The sequence below is a fragment of the Terrapene carolina genome, unplaced genomic scaffold (assembly GCF_002925995.2).
Source record: "Terrapene carolina triunguis isolate 2854851 unplaced genomic scaffold, T_m_triunguis-2.0 Scaffold30, whole genome shotgun sequence".
NCBI classification, from domain to species: Eukaryota; Metazoa; Chordata; order Testudines; family Emydidae; genus Terrapene; species Terrapene triunguis.
The window spans coordinates 6855595-6874271 of record NW_020664381.1 but is presented as its reverse complement, the minus strand read 5'-3'; the positions used below and the strand labels follow the sequence as shown (position 1 = coordinate 6874271).

The window sequence follows — 18677 nt, the reverse complement described above, 5'->3', positions numbered from 1 at the left end:
AAAAGAATTCTTGCCCTGGGTTAAGAGGTGGCCCTTTAATGCATTTTGCATGCCTCGTAACATTAACGACTAGGCTTGCTGGCTAAGTACATGAAACTATTCAAATGTTGACACTATGAAAAATGTAATAAAATCAGTTTTTAAAGAGATTAAACAATGTTGTAAAAGACTATCAAACTGGATTCTCCCCTCTCCCCCCCGGTAATTAATAAAATTAAATTTGGCTGGCAAGGATGTGAGCGTACCAAGTAAGCTGGGACAAAGTCCTTATCCTGACATAAGTATATTTTTGGATGCTTGAAGTTTAAGCATTTTTACACCAAAATCTTTAACTATTGCTTCATGCATAAACAACACCATGACATTTATAAGTAGACAATCCAAATATTTTAATTTAAAATGTCCCATACTATACAATCTTATAAAATACCAGTTTGTCTTAACATAACAGCTGTTATTTTCATACAGAAACAGAGTGATCCATACACCACACTGGTGCTAAGAGAACAGACCTAGGCCAGGATACACAACCTGGGGCCAGACAGCAAGATGGGCAGTTACCGTCCAGCAATCCGTGTTCACAAATACAGTTGGGAGTGGCAGACACTGCAGCCAGCCCAAATCATTCATAGTTCTGATTCTGAATGACTACCTTCAACCTCCATCATGCAGAATGTCTCAATGTGTACCAACATTCAAAATCATGTCACTGTTTGTTTTACATTCTCTTTTCTATTGAAGATAAGTGATGCATCTTGGCAGTCCCATAGAGGCAACAGTAACAGCACCTAGTGTCCAGGGTCTATGCTGGTAGCAGAAGAGGAGGTGGAGGAGAATGCTACAGAAATTAGGCCAAAGATTTTGTGTTGAATGAAGGGCAAATATAAAACATCTGCATCAAATCTAGCAGCAGTGTCTTGGGCTACATGAGAAGCCTTAGAAAGCTATACTAGAGACATTTGTATACTTTGATGTTTCTCTAGTTTGGTCATTGTATCCTGCACTTAAAATATAAAAAGGACAAAGAATGTCATGCATTGCAGTCTGCTGTTTACACTTCAGTAACACAAAAGTAGCTCATGTGCCCCTGTATTTATACACTATATGAAATCAGCAGTAAAACACAGCCTGACCTAAAGCTATGCTGGGTGACATTCTACACCTGCAAACTTTGTATCAAATAGCATAACACACAGGGGGAGAGCGTATCTCTCTCTGTGTGTGTCACAGATAGGAACCAAAAGTCTGCATCAGTCTGTGTGCATGCATACGTACTGTAAGTCTAATCCATCAGAATAAGGCCCTACAACTTCAGACTATTACTGAGGTTTAACAGGTTTCTGTTCTCTTTGGTCACAATAACATTGTGTGTCTTGGTCAGCACAATGGTAGGCTTTTAGTAGTGTGGAGTCTATACTGTATTATCAGTTGGAATGACTGTACAAATTCATCAGTACATACAGTATTGTATTCTTTATAATATTTGTTCTATTTCTACCCCAAAGTGTATTATGTTGGGCCTCCAAGTCAACATTAACTACAAATGGCACATAATAATGCATATCATTTTAATGCAACAACAGCTACAATGCTCATCCCGAGCCTAGTCCTACTACTAATGAAGCGAATGGCAAAGTTCTCACTGACTTCAAAAAGAGGATCAAGGTTTTTAGAAATAAAGACATGTCTGAACCCCCAAAATAACTCTCCTTCTAAAAGAGAAACATGTCCTCCCCCAACAGTATATTTTGTCAATATATTAGTGTATTTTTAAAAAGTATTAAAATTTTCCAAAGTTAGAATCTCCATTTTAAAAGCAGATTCTTGGAAACACTTGAACTGGTATAGCATGTATTTGTTTGTTATGTAAACATGACAGAAAGCTTGTACATCATTCACCACTGTCCTTAAAACAGTACCCAAACCAAACAGAATGAAAGCTTGTCTGTTCGCACAGCAAGCCATCACCTGAACTGGTAAAGCATGCATTATTACTTGGTACGAAGCATTTCTAAATGCCAGCCTGTTTTGGAAACAAAGCCAAAAGAGAATACATACTTATTGGACAGACACAGCTATTAGAAAAAATACAAGCGTTCAGCTAGTATAACAATCCCATCACAAATTAATGGGGAAAAGGCACTCCATCCCTCTCAAATATACCACACATCTGTCATCTATTTCACATCATGTGTGTTGAATCACTGTTAAAATGTGTAACTGCACCAGCTAAAATGTACAAGTTAATGTAAAGAGTAATACAGCTCAGGTTTTCTTCCATTGCCATACTTCTCACTGAAAACTGTACATTGCTGTGAAGATACAGTACTAGCTTTATTTACATGTTTAAGAATTTTGTTTTTCAAAAGGAGAAAATCAAAATAATTGAACCAGTATTACTTAAAAACGTATAACTTAAAGTTTAAATAATTTAAAATCCACTTACTTGAACAATTTTCCTATTGCACAATTTTTTCCATAACTTTGTTAGACAAAACCCCACATAAGCATTTAATAACAGATTAAAATTTTAAAAGCACAAATTATATTGCACCAAAATAAGGTGCTACACAAATTGTATGTCCACTGGAAACTGAGTACCAATAAAACATACATACAGTAAGAGACCCAGGATGCTGAGAGATAAGCATTGAAGACAACTTCCCAGATTTCAAAAAGCGTGAAGTGAGAAACTATATAGAAAATAATGCAAAGTTATTTTTGAACATCAGTAATACACATGCACAAAACAACCTAACATAAGAAAAATGTTTACAATTCCCATATCTTTAAACCCTCTCAGTATCACATGTACTTCACATATGTTTAGCCTATGAATTAGAGGCGTATCATGTGAGATAGATCAAAGAAAGCTTTCCCCATCTGTTTTATAATGAAGCAGCCTAGGATTCCTTAAAAAGGTATCTTCAGCATATCAATTCTTTCTCAAAATGCCTTTTTCTGATCACCCTAACTCTGACCTGGAAGTTGATTTTAGGTTCCATACATATTAACCAATGTGCAGCATTAAAAACAATGAGGAAACTTCCGGTGTTTTTCTGAGTAACATTACATTGGAATTTCTCCTACTACTGCTGCAGCCACTGCCACCAAAATTGTGACCTGACACTTCCATAGTAAGCATTTTTCTTGTATACGTCTACTTGAAACCCTTGAAAGTTAGAATCACTTCAACTTAAATGAGTAGGAGTATACTCCGGCCTTCTTGTCTGAATAATTTTCGGTTTGGGTTTCTTCGTGCCTTCCTCTTCCTCCTCCACTTCATTTTCCTGGTCACTCTCACATACGTGGACAACAACACTGGGAGTAGTGTCAGTTGCAGCATGGAGTTCATATTTTTCTCCTGAAAGTTAGAACATTAGCAAAACTGGTCAAAAAGGCTCCATTCTACACAGTAAGCACAGAACGTATAGTCTAAATTTAAAGAAAAACAAATAAGAGCTTGCAAATAGTATACTACTGACAAGGCAGTCTGAAGCTAAAGTCCAGCAGGTCAACTTTGGCAGCAAAACTTTCACAGATTGTAGCAAAACCAACACCAAACGTTTTAGGCTCCATTTTCAAAGACTGATGCTCAGTTACTTTGCACATACAACTGCACATACGACTACATGTGTTCATATGAATGTATGGGTATTCACAGTCAGTCATGTGTCGTAGCTAGCCACTTGTGTGCACAAATGATATCCATTTGCGCATGCAGTTGTGGTTTCTCAGCATTCAAATTTTATACACCCATCTTTGACAATCAAGCCTTTTTTAGTGTATCATCGAATCAGAACGAGAGGTTTAGAAGGGACTGCAAGGGTCATCTACTCTAACCCCCTGCCAATATGCAGGATTTGTTGTGTCTAAACCATCAAAGACAGATGGCTATCCAGCCTCCTTTTGAAAACCTCCAGTGAAGGAATTTTCATTAAGTAGTTTGTTCCATTGTCCTACTGTTCTTACAGTCAGGAAGTATTTCCTGAGGTTTAATCAAAATCTTCTATGCTGCAGTTTGAACCCATTGCCTCTTGTCCTACCCTCTATGGCAAAAGAGACATCTTTTCTCCTTCTTTTTTATGGCAGCTTTTCCAAACTAAACATACCCAGTTCCTTCGGCCTTTGCTCATATGGCTTGCATTCCATCCCTTTGATTATCTTTGTCGCTTGCCTCTGGATCCTTTCCAGTTTCTCTATATCCTTTCTATACAGCAGTGACCAAAACTGGACACACAGCTCCAGCTGAAGACTAACCAGCACCAAGTAGAGCGGTACTATCACCTCCTGCGACTTGCATGCTACACCTCTGTTACTGCAACTCAAAATTGCATTTGCTTTTTTTGCAACAACAGTGCATTGTTCACTCATGTTAAGGTTGTGATCCAACACAACTACCAGATCTTCTCAGCAGTGCTGCTGCCAAGCCAGTTATCCCCCGTTCTATATTTGTGCATATGGTTTTTCTTCCCGAAGTATAGCACCTTACATCTGTCTTCGTTGAATTTCATTTTGTTGTTCATAACCCAATTCTCCAATTTATCAAGATCCCTTTGAATTTTAGCTCTAGCCTCCAAAGTGTTTGCAGCTCTACCAGGTTTGTCTCATCTGCAAAATTTTAACAGTATGATCAAATCTGACCATTCAGGAAAACTGTCCATCTCCATACAATGAAGATTTAAAATCACAGAAGCAGATTTTTTCCAAGGCTTCCACTGGCAGAAGTTAATGAAGTTAGATATGGTTTTGATCAGCAAAACCTAAAGGGCTGAATTCTGCCCTGGGATTCCTGTGTAATAACAGAATTGGCTAGAAGGGATTTTACAACATTTAGATATGTTGTGTTATAATTTTGTTATGTCCATTGATTAGTCATTTGACAGTGTCATTCAGAAACAACTCTACAATTTATTATTTTCAAATACCTTTTCGGTAGGAGAGGGAGGTAGGGGAAAGAAACCAGCACTCATATTTCTAAATGTGTTCCATCGGTCACTTTTTCTTCTGTTCCACTCAATTTGGTATGTTTTATCCTCATGCTTTTAAGACCTCAGTATCTTAGCTGTTGCATCACCATGCAAATTGTGGTGCTTGAGACATCAGCTATTTTAGGGAACCAAAGAGCAAGCCAGCCTGGATAGTCTGTAAGGTGTCCCTTGCACAGTTTTTCCCAAACAGTTCTACAGAGAACTGATGAGAGCTCCCACAGAACAAAGAAGGGATTCTGTCTCCAGCTCTGCAGATAAATGGGAGCCAGGCTCTTAGGCCTGGTCCACACTAACCCCCCATTTCGGACTAAGGTACGCAAATTCAGCTACGTTAATAACATAGCTGAATTCGAAGTACCTTAGTCCGAACTTACCGCGGGTCCAGACGCTGCAGGCAGGCTCCCCCGTCGATGCCGCGTACTCCTCTCGCTGAGCTGGAGTACCGGCGTTGACGGCAAGCACTTCCGGGATCGATCCCAGAAGATCGATCGCTTACATCCGGACCAGGAAGTAAGTATAGACGTACCCTTAGAGCTTCCTCTATTCCCCTCTGCCACTGAATCACTGTATAATAAGTCACTTATCCTCTCTGATTTCAAAAAACCCTCTATCAAATGAATACAACACAACATCACCACAGTGGTGTGAGACTTAATATGTGCAACGTCTGCAAATCCTCTGATGAAAGTAGCTAAAGATATGTAAATTATTAATTTACTGTCAGATGGTTGAACAGCAGCAATAGTGTTTAAGAAAAAGTAGTAGTTATATACACCTCTACCCCGATATAACGCGACCCGATATAATATGAATTCGGATAGAACGCGGTAAAGCAGTGCTCCGGGGGGAGGTGGAAGGGGGGCGGGGCTGCACGCTCTTGCGGATCAAAGCAAGTTCAATGTAACGCGGTTTCACCTATAACACGGTAAGATTTTTTGGCTCCTGAGGACAGCGTTATATCGGGGTAGAGGTGTAGTTAAAATATAAATATTTTACAAGTTTCATTTTATTTCTGGGGAAACGTATGTTAGAGTTACAATTTTATTTTAAATCTTGGCATAAAAAAAGTAAGTAGCTTTGCTAAAACTATTGGCTGGTCAAACCTAATTAAAACATTTAGAAAAATGAGTAGTATGCATTATGTAAGGTCATGACCTTCATGAGATTAGCAAGTTGTAATGCAATTCATGCTGTATGGCTCAGCAAGAATGTTTTGTTCTGGCAAGGATATTCCTATGGAAATTTTTATCTTTTTGATACAAAAAAAGTGATTTCAGAAAACAATCCTTGACATAAAAAAACTTCAGAGTGTTTTCTATAGTTAGTAATTTAATTGATAATGAACAGATATCTTGGGAGGGAAAGCTTTTTGAATTATTACTAGTATTCCAAGTCATTTTTTACTCAAACACAAGTATTAAAACTTTAAGCTCAATATCCTTCTTACCTGGCCCTAGCTTGGAGATAGCATAGAGAAGGTCATAGTTAATGACTGGTGTAGCATCTTCTACTTGTTTCCAGCCAACAGGAGGAGAGGCTGGAGGTGAAATCAAAAACTGTTTGTCTGGTTTTGGTGGAGCCAAACGCGAGCTTCCAATGTGCAAAGTCTGGGAGAATAAAACAAACGATTAACTATTACTTTTAACTTTCCATTAATCAGTCATTTACATAGAATTTAAAGTTTGAACAGATATCGTACTACAACAAGCACTGAAGGTGGCAGTATGTAACCATGTGTGATAACATATCAGACATACAAAATTAAAAACCACCATGCTGACAATGCTGACAAAACATGCAGGGAAATGTGCACATCTGCTTTTTTTTTCCGTTTTTGTTTTAATATATAGTTATTTCATCAGAGAAAAATCTGCTCCTAAAAGACCAAAATAGAGGGAAATTAAACAGGGGCTGTAAGGTCTAATGATAAATGGTGTTGAAACTTATTACCACAAGAGGTGAAAATTCCAGAAGGTATATAAATAAACTGGCTCCTTCAGGATTGTCCCTAAGGACATTTGAAACAAACACAAAGGATACAAAGATGAAAGAGACACTCAGATTGATTTTCCCATTAAAGTTTTAAAAGGGGTGCCTAATGATAGCAACCGAAAGTGCACACATTTTCAGAACTGAGGTACAGTTAGAGATCTCCTTGGTCTTTCCTACACTCAGGAATCCAGCAATCAGTGACCCACTGACCACCCATATGGGTTTCCACCAGTGCACCTATAAGTGTAAATAAGAGTATGCAGGGGTTTGCACCAACCAGTGCAACCATACAGGTTTTAGAAAGTATTGACCAGAAATCAGTGTAGCTGTATATACTGGTACAGACCCCTGCACATCCTTGACTATATTTAGAAATCACTGCCAATGCAGCTCCCCAGACCATGTCTGCTGAATCAGGGCTATTTTTGAGAATGGACAAGATTTAACTTCCAAGCCAGTGTTATTTGCATCTCTGTATAACAATCAGAGCAGTGTTTTCTTTACAACTCCACAGACATCAGGTTTGCTGAGAACCCACTCCATGCTACAAGAACTGTGCTCAAGAATGTAAGCTTTGACTGAAGAAAAATTACATTTCTAACTGTTATGATTGCAAAGAGCACCAAACATTAACCAAGTGTAAACTATGCAGGTATGTGTAAGAGTTTGTGCATAGCCAAACAAATTGGTCATCTCAAAGGGGAGTTAACTTATCAAATGATTACCTTATCTAATATTACAAGTTAATTCCCCAATATCATTTACTATTTAGTTGCTTTATGTAGTGTAGTTGGGTCCCAGGATATTAAAGATAAGGTGGGTGAGGTAATATCTTTTATTGGACCAACTTATGTTGGTGAAAGAGACAAGCTTTCGAGCCATACATAGCTCTTCTTCAGGTCTGGGAAAGGTACTCCAAGTATCACAGCTAAATGCAAGGTGGAACAGATTGTTTAGCATAAGTTGTTAGCACATATTCTATTCTAAGGGACCATTCAAGGTAGAGAGGCCAGCTAACACCTTTGCAGTCATAGGACAAAAAAAGAGGACTTAGTGGGTTACATGTAATAAGCCATGGCTCAAAAAGCTTTGGTCCAATAAGATATTACTTCATCCACCTTGTCTCTCTATTTAGTTGCTTATCATTTTGGCAGAAACCTCCAGCTAACGCATTTATCCAACATAATTCCCACACCTTCCCCCAGGTGCCAAAGCTATAACTGTCACTACTCAAGCTGCCAACTATGTTGTCAGTACAAATCCCTGTAGCATCTTTAAAAATATTAATGTATATATTAAACACCTCAAACTAAACTAATTAACACAAAGGACACAATACTAGTACAGTAAAAACTTTTTAAATCTGGCATGTTGGGGTAATGTGGGGTGCCGGTAAGTGAAAAATGCTGGTTAAGAAAGAGGGAGTTTGGGTGCGGGTTCCCATTGGTTCCCAGCCAATGGGAGCTGTGGAGCCAGTGGACAGGGCGGGGGCAGCGCGCAGAGCTGTCTGCTGGGCCTCCGCCTAGGAGTAGCCGGGACAGGTCGCTGCTTGGAAGAGCCTCCCGAGGTAAGCGCCCCCCCGGATCCTGCACCCAACTCCCTCCCAGAGCCCGTGCCCCGCACTCCCTCCCGCGCCCCATCCCCTACTCTCGCAGTCCAAACCCCTTGTGGCCGTTCTCCACCTAGGAACGGCCGGGACATGTCGCCGCTTCCAGGGAGCCACATGGAGCCAGGTAGGGAGCCTGACGGTCTGGCACCAACCGGACTATAAACCGGACTTTCTATCAAGATCAGAAATGCTGGTTTATAGAGCTTTCCAGCTGGTACAGGGCCAGATAATACAGCTTTTACTGTACTAGTTATTGGGATTTAATTCAATAAAGCCTTCCATTCCATTGAATAAATGTATTTGAAGCTGCACAGAATCTTCTATAGCTGCACTGTAGCGATGCAGAATATCTAGGAAGTGTTGCTAACAATTTGGCAAAGAGTAGACATGCTTTCAGTGACATATTCCCCCGCCCACTCCAGTGAAATCTTACAGTTATTTTGTTTTTTAAAACCATCTTTGTTTTATGTTTAATAATCTGAAATTAAAAATTTACCTTTTTTGTCATTACTGACACCAATATAAGCTTGCTTGGACACAGAAGAAGCTATAAAAATGACCCTGGATATCTTTAAGTGTCTCATTAGGAGTTCTGGGGTTACTAGATTTTCAATTAAAGCTGGCTGAAAAGTGTCAAAAAATTTTCAACAGAAAAAGTATTTCCAATAAAATGGAAGTTTTTGCAACAATATTTCATTTTGATTGAAATTGATGAAAAATTTCAGAACATTATGAAAAAGAAGAAGCTAGGAAGAGATGAACACTCCCCTCTTTCAGTGGAAAAAAATTAAAGTAGTGAGAGAAAAAAGTTTTTATATTCAATAAAATCAAGTGTTTTGAATATTCCCAAAAGTTGTTTGAAATTTTACAAAATATACTCCTCCCCTTGTTTACGCAACCAGCTCTTGGTATGACACAGTGTTGAGTACTAGATGTTTGCCCTGTCTTGGGATAAAGGGGAGACAATACACAACCAGGCAGATACCTAACATATCCATTAGCCTCCAAACACTCCTAAGTTTGGAGGGACCTACCTGATGTTTTCTCCAATGACTGCACCAAAACTAAGGTGGGGCAGAGTTTGTCTGGGGCTTACCCAGGAAGGACAACTCTGCTTTATGGGGGGGGGGGGGGGGGGAGGAAGGAGGTCAGAAACTGCTGCAAAGCTGACCACCGAGCCCCTTTTTACAGCAATGACTCCCTCTCCTCCCCCCCAGGAATGTGAGATCTGAAGGACATAAAGGTATGAAACCTGGGTGGGGCATGTCTCTTTGTTCCATGCAGCAAGGAAGCCAGCACCCACCCTCCCTCTCCTAGTGGAGGTGAATGGCAGGCTGGGTTAGGACCTGCTGTGGGCATTACGCTAGTTGCTCCTTTTAAAAGGGGGGCTGGGAAGGAATTTTTCCCGCACCACCAGAATTGGCTTCGGTGGAGTGTTTTTTTTGCCTTCCCCACAGCGGGTGTGAGGGAGGACCTCTTCTAGTGAGAAGAAAAGGTGGCAGGCCATATGTCGCAACTTATTTTGTAAGGTTGGGTGGATGGTCAGTGCAGGTACTCCATAGGGAAGGCAGCCAGTGACCAGATAAATGCCATGGTAAAGGACTTAAAAGGAGGTAATGGATAAAGGAACAGAACGGGGGAGGGGGTTGGGGACTCCTCTGGTTGGTACGGCAGGGAGCCAACCCCGGCCCCATTCTCATAGCCCACCTTAACCCTATTACAAGGGTGGTGGATGGTAGGGTCCAAGCCATGGGTCGGCTGGGGGACCTGGATGGAAACAAAGGGGGGGCTGGTGGAAGCCCCAGAGAATTGATTTGAATAAGCAGATATTTGGCCGCACTGTACACTTTATCTGCCAGGTAGTCCCAGACATCTATATAATAAAGTTGCGGCCTAATTAAAATCCATAACAAGTGTCTCCTGTCCTTCTTGCAGTGTACCCAGACAATCAATTTGGTCACTAATGAATGTTACAAATTTTGACGGGTCTTTAAAAAAATTATGTACTACAACAGCATAAAACTCAATGGCAAAATGATTACATTTATACAGAAATGCTTGGTAAAACATACCTGAGCAAAATACAGTTTTATTTCCTTTCCAAGAAATTCTGTCTTATGTAGCTGGATTCTAGCATCTGCTGCTGATAAAGGGTTGCTGAAGTTTATTCGTACTCTTTTGAAGCTCTTAAAATACTGAAAGGTGATATCTTTGTCATATGTTCTAAAGAGAGATTCAAATTTGGCCTGAAAAAAAAAAATATTTTTTTTTTTTACAAAACAAGCCATGTACATGCCACATCCCTTTTTTCTTGTAATTTATTCTCACTCCCTCAAGGACAACTGGTGATTATGATGGTTAATAGTGGCATGCTAAAATATTTTAGTAGAGAATACAGTAAGCCATTCAAAATAAACCAATCATCATTTATTTACAACATAGCAGCTGCTTTTTTCTTGCTGAAATAATACTGCCTTCAAGGTAGAAGAAAAGATTACAAAAAAGTTAAATATGTTGCATGTCTACTGACTTCTGTCTCAATTTTGTGGCATGCAAAAAAAGGTCTATTCACAAGTGATGAAAATCATGGAGTTTTAATTGCTTAGTTTAGTTTATACAGAAATATCTATAAAAAGCAGGCAAAGTAAAGTGAAGGTCAGAAGTCCTTACTCAAGTAAAACTCCTGTTCAGTAGACATGAAAACTGAATATTGTGCTGTACTAAAATGTGCTTGTTTTTAAGGTAACCAGACACCTCAGTAATGTTATGACATATGAAAACTATTTTTTGTACTTGTTTTTAATTTAGGGAAACGAAGTGTGCTTAAGGAAACTTCAGTTATAATGACACACAGTAATTCTATTACACCCTCCATCTATGGATCTCAAAGACCTTTACAAATGAAGACTCAACTCCTTTAGTAAAGAAAGTATTGTTCTAATTACGCAGACATGGAAACAGAGGTGAGGGCCTTGCCCAAGGTTAAAACAGTACATTTGTTGCAGAGTGGGAACAGAACCCAGCCCTTCTGACTCCGAAACCTTGTACTTTTATCGCTGTTGGCCCAATGCCTTAGCCATCCTATCTGGATGACAGTACAAGAGTAAGTCCATCAAAAGTTGGCAGTCTTCACTGACGATTTGTGTAAGGCCTTGGCTACACTGGTGCTTTACAGCGCTGCAACTTGCTGCACTCAGGGGTGTGAAAAAACACCTCCCTGAGCGCAGCGAGTACAGCGCTGTAAAGCGCCAGTGTAATCAGTGCCTGCAGCGCTGCACGCTCGCAGCACTGCAAGCTATTCCCCTCGGAGAGGTGGAGTACATACAGCGCTGTGAAGTCCCTAGTGTAGCCAAGCCCTCACTAATGTTTGAGCTTTTAGAGCACATGGGGCAGCTATCCAAACCAAACTCAGCTATTTTTACATTATTTATGAAGAATGTTTCCATTTTTACTTCAGGGTGCTGAGGGGAAGGGAAGGGAAAAATGAGTCTATGGCTGGCATGCTTGCTGTTTCAGATTTATTTTAAGCACAATGACTCGCTATGTACAGCCCTTAGTAGTAAGTTATGTTTTATGTATTGACATTTTGTATGTTACTAATTCACAGAATCTTACTGATCAGAATGTTCTGACTTCACGTTCATCTTTCAACTGCATTCAGTCTAATCACTGAGTTTTGGATAAGACTACATAGAAGGGTATAAAAAAACAGCGTAATAAATTGTTTTCTTGAACACATAATTTCATTATTCTCTTATATAAACCTTTGGTTATAGTTTTTATTTAAGCTAAGTGTGGTTCTAACTCACAACAACTTGCTACTGCTATCCCAAGACTCTAAGTAACAAATATTTATTAGACAAAAGCCAAATATTTCATGAATGCATGTTAACTCAAAACTGTCCTGTCTCTTGTTGGGCTACACTTAGTGTCCTAATAAAAGCAAGTTGTATGTAAACTCCAAGTAGTTTTAATACAATTCTCAAGAATAGAACCCTTAGCACAGGAATTTCTTGTTATTGTTAGCCTTCTACACTGGAAAGAAAGCTGCTCTGTATTTCTGAAATCTAAGCCTGTATTTATCTTTTTTCTGTATTACACTACTTGGTGCACCAATATCTCATTCATATCTATTCAGAAAAACAGTTTGGTCTATCATTCAGAATTCATATGCACCACTAAACCTTTGGAGACCTTCTGCATGATTAATGAAATGTATAGTATCTTCAATTTTATGTTAGCCAAAAAGAAAAGTCTGTAGTATTATAAAATACTCACCTCACAGATCCAACTTCCAGATGAAATCAGATGTTAGCATCAGTGTCTACTAATAAAATCCAATTGTTTTGTGCCTGACAGGTGTCTTAAGACAGCTAATCAATAATTCACTGCTGTAAGTCCAACATTTATGTGTTTGTTATTCCTTCATTCTCATCAGTTATATAACTGGAGTGATTGTATTATGTAGCATTCCAACACTACAGCAGTATCACCAATCTTAACGATTACAGTGCTACACCAACTATGTAATTTAAACATCTTCATATATTCTAATATAAATGATCCTATTAGCAACATTTTAAATCTGAACATTACTGAAAATGCCTTCAAATGACATTTTTTCAACTCATACTCACATACACATGCATATATACACAGTATTTTTATGGACAGACTACAAGTATTTGAAAAAGCAGAAGATAAAGATCTTAATGTATCACATGGAATTTAAGACTGAAACATAATACATGAAATACACATTTGCAGACTACAACCTGTTAACTCTGAAATAGTTCTTCCCTACTTCTTAAGCATTATCTGTTTAATGTTTTAAACAGCACAATATTTTTCAACTATTTTAGAACAGCACCTATCCTTCAGTATTTAAGAAGTTCACAGAACTAAAACAACTTTAAAAAAGCCTTACCCTCATTTCAATTTGATTGAAGACATCGCTGTCTGCCACATAGGCAATTAGGGAACCAAAACTGTAGTTAAGGTTCCTAAAATGCATTTTGTGCTTCACTAAAGCAACGTTAGCAGTTCAACACAAATCCAAGGCAATTACTTTTAAGGAAGCTGTTGGTTCTGCAGACTGTGTTTATAAAGGAAAAAAGTCCAACCCCCTCAAAAAAGCTTTCAGTGCATCCCGTAAGTGACAGCAAATTCCTGAACAAAGTCCTGCATGCTTTAAGGCAGGCAGGGACAAAATGTAAGCGTCTACTGGAAAGAGGTGACATCAGCACATTAGTCAGCTTTCCTATGCTAATTAACTTTGCTTTGGAAGATGGAAAAAACAGCTGAGGTTTGCACAGCAGCTGCTTTATCAACTCCTCTTGCAGCATAGTTTCCATTGGTAGTAATTCCATTCAGCACTCAGACAACATGCTCTTCACTTGAATGGGCCAACCCATCTTAAGATGGAAAATGTTACTGCTAAAGGACCAATGTCTACAGTAATAAGCAGTTATTAGCCAGCAGGGAAATTTCAAGACTTTGGAAACCAGAAAACAAATCCCTCAGTAAATTTAGTCCTTGTACTTTCCGAAAACGTACAAGAAGTTTTAAGTTGAGGATTAGAGGAAATCTATTTTGAAAAATATTTTTTCCAATGAAATATTTTATAGTGGAAATTCATTTTGAAATACTTTTTCCAATTAAACTTTATGGAGAAATTTCCTGCTTCCACTTTATTTGATTCTCTTATGGTCTCAAGGCCCTGTAATATGAAATCATACAAGAGCTCAATTAGTAGTTTACTACTAGGATTTTAATACAAAACCCTAATTCTCATTGCTGTAAAACTGTAAAGCCTACACTTATATCCCCTGTTCAATGAATTCAGAGTGTTGTTTGGAGAAAGTTTCCAGGGAATAGAGCAAGATGGAGAGATTTAAATCAAGGCTATTTAAGTCACTAATTTAAAATATTTATATCAGATCAGATGGAGCCTTTGTAAAGCTAATTTGAAAATCTGTGCTATTGCAACTATAAATTTTAATCTAATGAACAAAATTACAAATGCTTTTTTTAGTTAGTTTATTTTAGTATAAATTCTACTACAGTTAAGGTATCTTATTTGAATTTTACAAAGCAGCTACAGGCAAAAAACAAAACAAGGACAATTAAGAGTTTGTAGGACAAGGACTAAAACCAGCATGTAACTTTACTCAAATGAAGAGTCCCTGACTTCAGTGGGACTACTCATCTGCTTAGTTAAGTATGTGCATAAGTATTCGCAGCACCAGAGGCTAAATGTTCTTAATATTTGTGTACAAAATCTTTGTCACTTCAAAACAAAATTGCTTCACCGTTTAAAAAGTTTACACTTTCAATACATTAAATTACTGTAAACTATTTTGTACACAGGCCGAAGTTTTCAAAACTATGAGCCTAAAATTAGGCTCTCAAGCCCATATATAGGCACTTAAAGGTGGAATTTTCAAAAGCACAAGTTACACTGAGTTCACCTGAGAACAGCCTAGCTCCATCCTCTTTGAAACCCCCCTTCAGGTAGTTGAAGGCTGCTATCAAATCCCCCCCCCCCCTTCTCTTCTGCAGACTAATAAGCCCAGTTCCCTCAGCCTCTCCTCGTAAATCATGTGCCCCAGCCCCCTAATAGTTTTCGTTGCCGTCCGCTGGACTCTCTCCAATTCGTCCACATCCTTTCTATAGTGGGGGGCCCAAAATTCGACGCAATACTCCAGAAGTGGCCTCACCGGTGCTCCTACTAATGCAGCCCATTACGCCGTTAGCCTTCTTGGCAACAAGGGCACACTGTTGACTCATATCCAGCTTCTCGTCCTCTGTAATCCCCAGGTCCTTTTCTGCAGAACTGCCGCTTAGCCAGTCGGTGCCCCAGCCTGTAGCAGTGCATGGGATTCTTTCGTCCTAAGTGCAGGACTCTGCACTTGTCAAACCTCATCAGATTTCTTTTAGCCCAATCCTCCAATTTCTCTAGGTCACCCCTGCACGCAGAGCCACGTAGGGAGCCTGCCACCAACCAGACTATAAACCGGACTTTCAATGACGATCAGAAATGCTGGTTATATAAAAATATTAATGTCAGCATTTTCATCATATGGAGTGAACAAAAGTATTTTAAGAACTCTAAAAGCAAGAATACCTCTTTGAATATACATATATATCCCAAACCCCACTTACTTCAAAAGTGGAAGACTAATTTAAAAATTTCTCTATACTGATACACCCAGAAATCCAGCTTTCAGCAATGAACTGAACAAGTCAACTTAAATCACAACTGTGATATCACAGCATTAACTGACCACATACTTAGTCAATTTATTCTAGTTCTTGTTGCAGAGTTCTATATTCAGTTTATTTCTACTCAGAAGCCGTTTTTTCCTGAACGTCACCTTCATGGTATAGTAAGTGTATTACTAGTAGTCTGCCCAAAGCATGATGTTGTATTTGAATGTGGGGGGTCAACTAAGAGACAAGATTTTGACCGTGTAACAACCATTCTAGATGCAGTAAATCCTCGCTTAACGTTGTAGTTATGTTCCTGAAAAATGCGACTTTAAGCGAAACAATATTAAGCGAATCCAATTTCTCCATAAGAATTAATGTAAATGGGCGGGGGGAAATTAGGTTCCAGGGAAATTTTTTTCACTAGACAAAAGACTATATTTTATATTATACACACACATACAGTATAAGTTTTAAACAAACAATTTAATACTGTACACAGCAATGATGATTGTGAAGCTTGGTTGAGGTAGTGAAGTCAGTGGGTGGAAGAGGGTGGGATATTTCCCAGGGAATGCCTTACTGCTAAATGATGAACTAGCAGTCAGCTCAGCACTCAAGGGTTAACACATTGTTGTTAATGTAGCCTGACACTCTACGAGGCAGCACGAACGGAGGGAGGAGAGACAGCATGGCAGACAGAGACAGAGACACACACTCTATGTGAGGCCTGGTCTACACTAACCCCCCAATTCGAACTAAGGTACGCAACTTCTGCTATGTGAATAACGTAGCTGAAGTCGACGTACCTTAGTTCGAACTTACCGCGGTCCAGACGTGGCAGGCAGGCTCCCCCGTCGACTCCGCGTACTGCTCTCGCCGAGCAGGATTACCGGAGTCGACGGCGAGCACTTCTGGGTTCGATTGATCGCGTCCAGACAAGACGCGATAAATCGAACCCGGAAGTTCGATTGCCAGCCGCCGAACTACCGCGTAAGTATAGACAAGCCCTGAGAGAGACTTGCATTGCCCCTTTAAGTATGCTGACTCCCACTCTAAGTACATTGCCTTTTTAAGTAGATTAGCAAATTGAGACAGCAGCTGCTGCCAGCAAACTCCCTCAGTCCTGAGCCCTGTAGTGTCCCCCCCTGTGGAGATAAGGTACAGGAGATGGGGGTACAGGAGTGGGGGGAAGGAGACACCCTGACATTAGCACCCCTCATCCCCTCCGCCCCCTGCACAGCAAGCAGGAGTCTCCTGGGAGCAGCTCCAAGGCAGAGGGCAGGAGCAGCACACAGCAGTAGGGGGAGGGAGAAGCTGAGCTGCCCGACAATTGATAGCCTGCTGGGCGGCTGCTGCACAGGGAACTTAGGGGAGCGGGGAATAGGGGGGCTGCCGGTCCACCCTGGTTCCAAGCCCCAACCAGCTAGCTCCATCGGGCTGCTCTTCCTGCACACAGTGGACAAAGCAGGCGGCTGCCAAACGTTATAAGGGAGCATTGCACAACTTTAAACGAGCATGTTCTCTAATTGATCAGCAACGTAACAACGTAACAACGAAACAACGTTAACTGGGACGACTAAGTGAGGAGTTACTGTACATAGTTTTAGGGCCTAATCCTGCTCCCACTGATGTCAATGTGTAGCATTCCTCTTGGGACTTTAATGGAAACAGGATTGGACCTTAATTTGCTATGGAAAACACACACGGCATTTTCTCACAAAAGCAGTTTCCGTAAGAGGTAATGGAACTAAGGAGAACTTAGTTCTATGGGAAATGAGGCATAAAAAAAACCTATCAGTCTTCCTGTGCTAATGCTCCTCTTCCTGTCACTATGGCCCAAACAGGATGACTTCATGTTTCTTCCTGATGGCACAATCACCCACATTCTGGAGATTACTTTTGAGGCTCAAAACCTGACTGAGGCTTCTGGGTTATTGTAATACAAGTCAACAAAATCATCAACGTTCCATGAAAGTGTTTAGCATTCCACAGGATTGATTTCTTATACTGTACTCCTTGCACTTAAAACAGAACATCCTGCTTCCTGAATGCATGTATGGTACTTTTTTTTTTTTTTTTTTTTTAAAACAGCAAAGACACATAGGTATGGGGAGAAACCAGTTTATGTTGTGCTCTATATTATCCTTGCACCTCAGTTAAGGTTACATCACCACTTAAGCCCCAAGGAGTTAACTCTGCCCCCCCCCCAAAAAAAATAACCAAACAAACAAACAAAAACCAGTCCTGCTCCAAAACTTCACATATAATGCATCAGTCAGAGAACAAACTGTTTTGGCTTCAATCTGAAAAGTGAAGTTTGGTAAGAGATTAGTTTAAAACAGAGTCTAACCCACTGGTGCTGTATTTTGATTAAAAGAAACAGTCTACATGCTCTGAGATATTCTGTTAAAAATAAGATAGTGTATTATAACATATCTTATTTTTAACAGAATATCTCAGAGCATGTAGACTGTGTTTCTTTTAATCAAAATAACTTGCTGTGTCTTTATACAAGAAAATAAATGTATACTGTCAACTATTCTGTTTTATCTAATAAAGCATTAGTAATTAAAGCAGTACTCTGCCTTGAAGAACTGAATATCTATTTTAGAAGCAATCAGAAGTTACAACAAAATAACTATTACAACTTCCTGAAGTGTGTGACAAAGTTTACTCGGTGGCAATGTTGTTTTATAGCATTTGATATCGCCACACAAATGACACATCATGAAAAAAAAACAGAATCTGTCTCTGGCTGCTCTATTGCAATATCACCTTTCCTTCTTCCCCACTCTTGACTACTAGGGACATGCACAATTTGATGCTTTGCCGCCATGTTGGCCTGGTGCACCAGCAGGGGGAGAAGAAAGGGG

General features: G+C 39.6%; 1 protein-coding gene across 2 annotated transcripts in view; it reads right to left on the bottom strand.

The window, feature by feature from the left end:
* Positions 1-2962: 2962 nt before the first annotated feature.
* Positions 2963-18677, bottom strand: part of LOC113406434 (calcipressin-1) — a 70247-nt gene continuing 54532 nt past the window's right edge. The window contains exons 1-4 of one of the 2 annotated variants that reach the window (XM_026651306.2): positions 13520-13829; positions 10665-10838; positions 6439-6598; positions 2963-3364 (exon numbers count right to left, since the gene is read on the bottom strand). In XM_026651306.2, coding sequence (XP_026507091.1) covers positions 3192-3364; positions 6439-6598; positions 10665-10838; positions 13520-13606 — 594 coding nt within the window. In that variant the 5' untranslated portion in view covers positions 13607-13829 and the 3' untranslated portion in view covers positions 2963-3191. Of the gene's footprint in view, positions 3365-6438; positions 6599-10664; positions 10839-13519; positions 13830-18677 lie in introns of those variants that run through there. The other variant, XM_026651307.1, reaches the window with a different exon arrangement.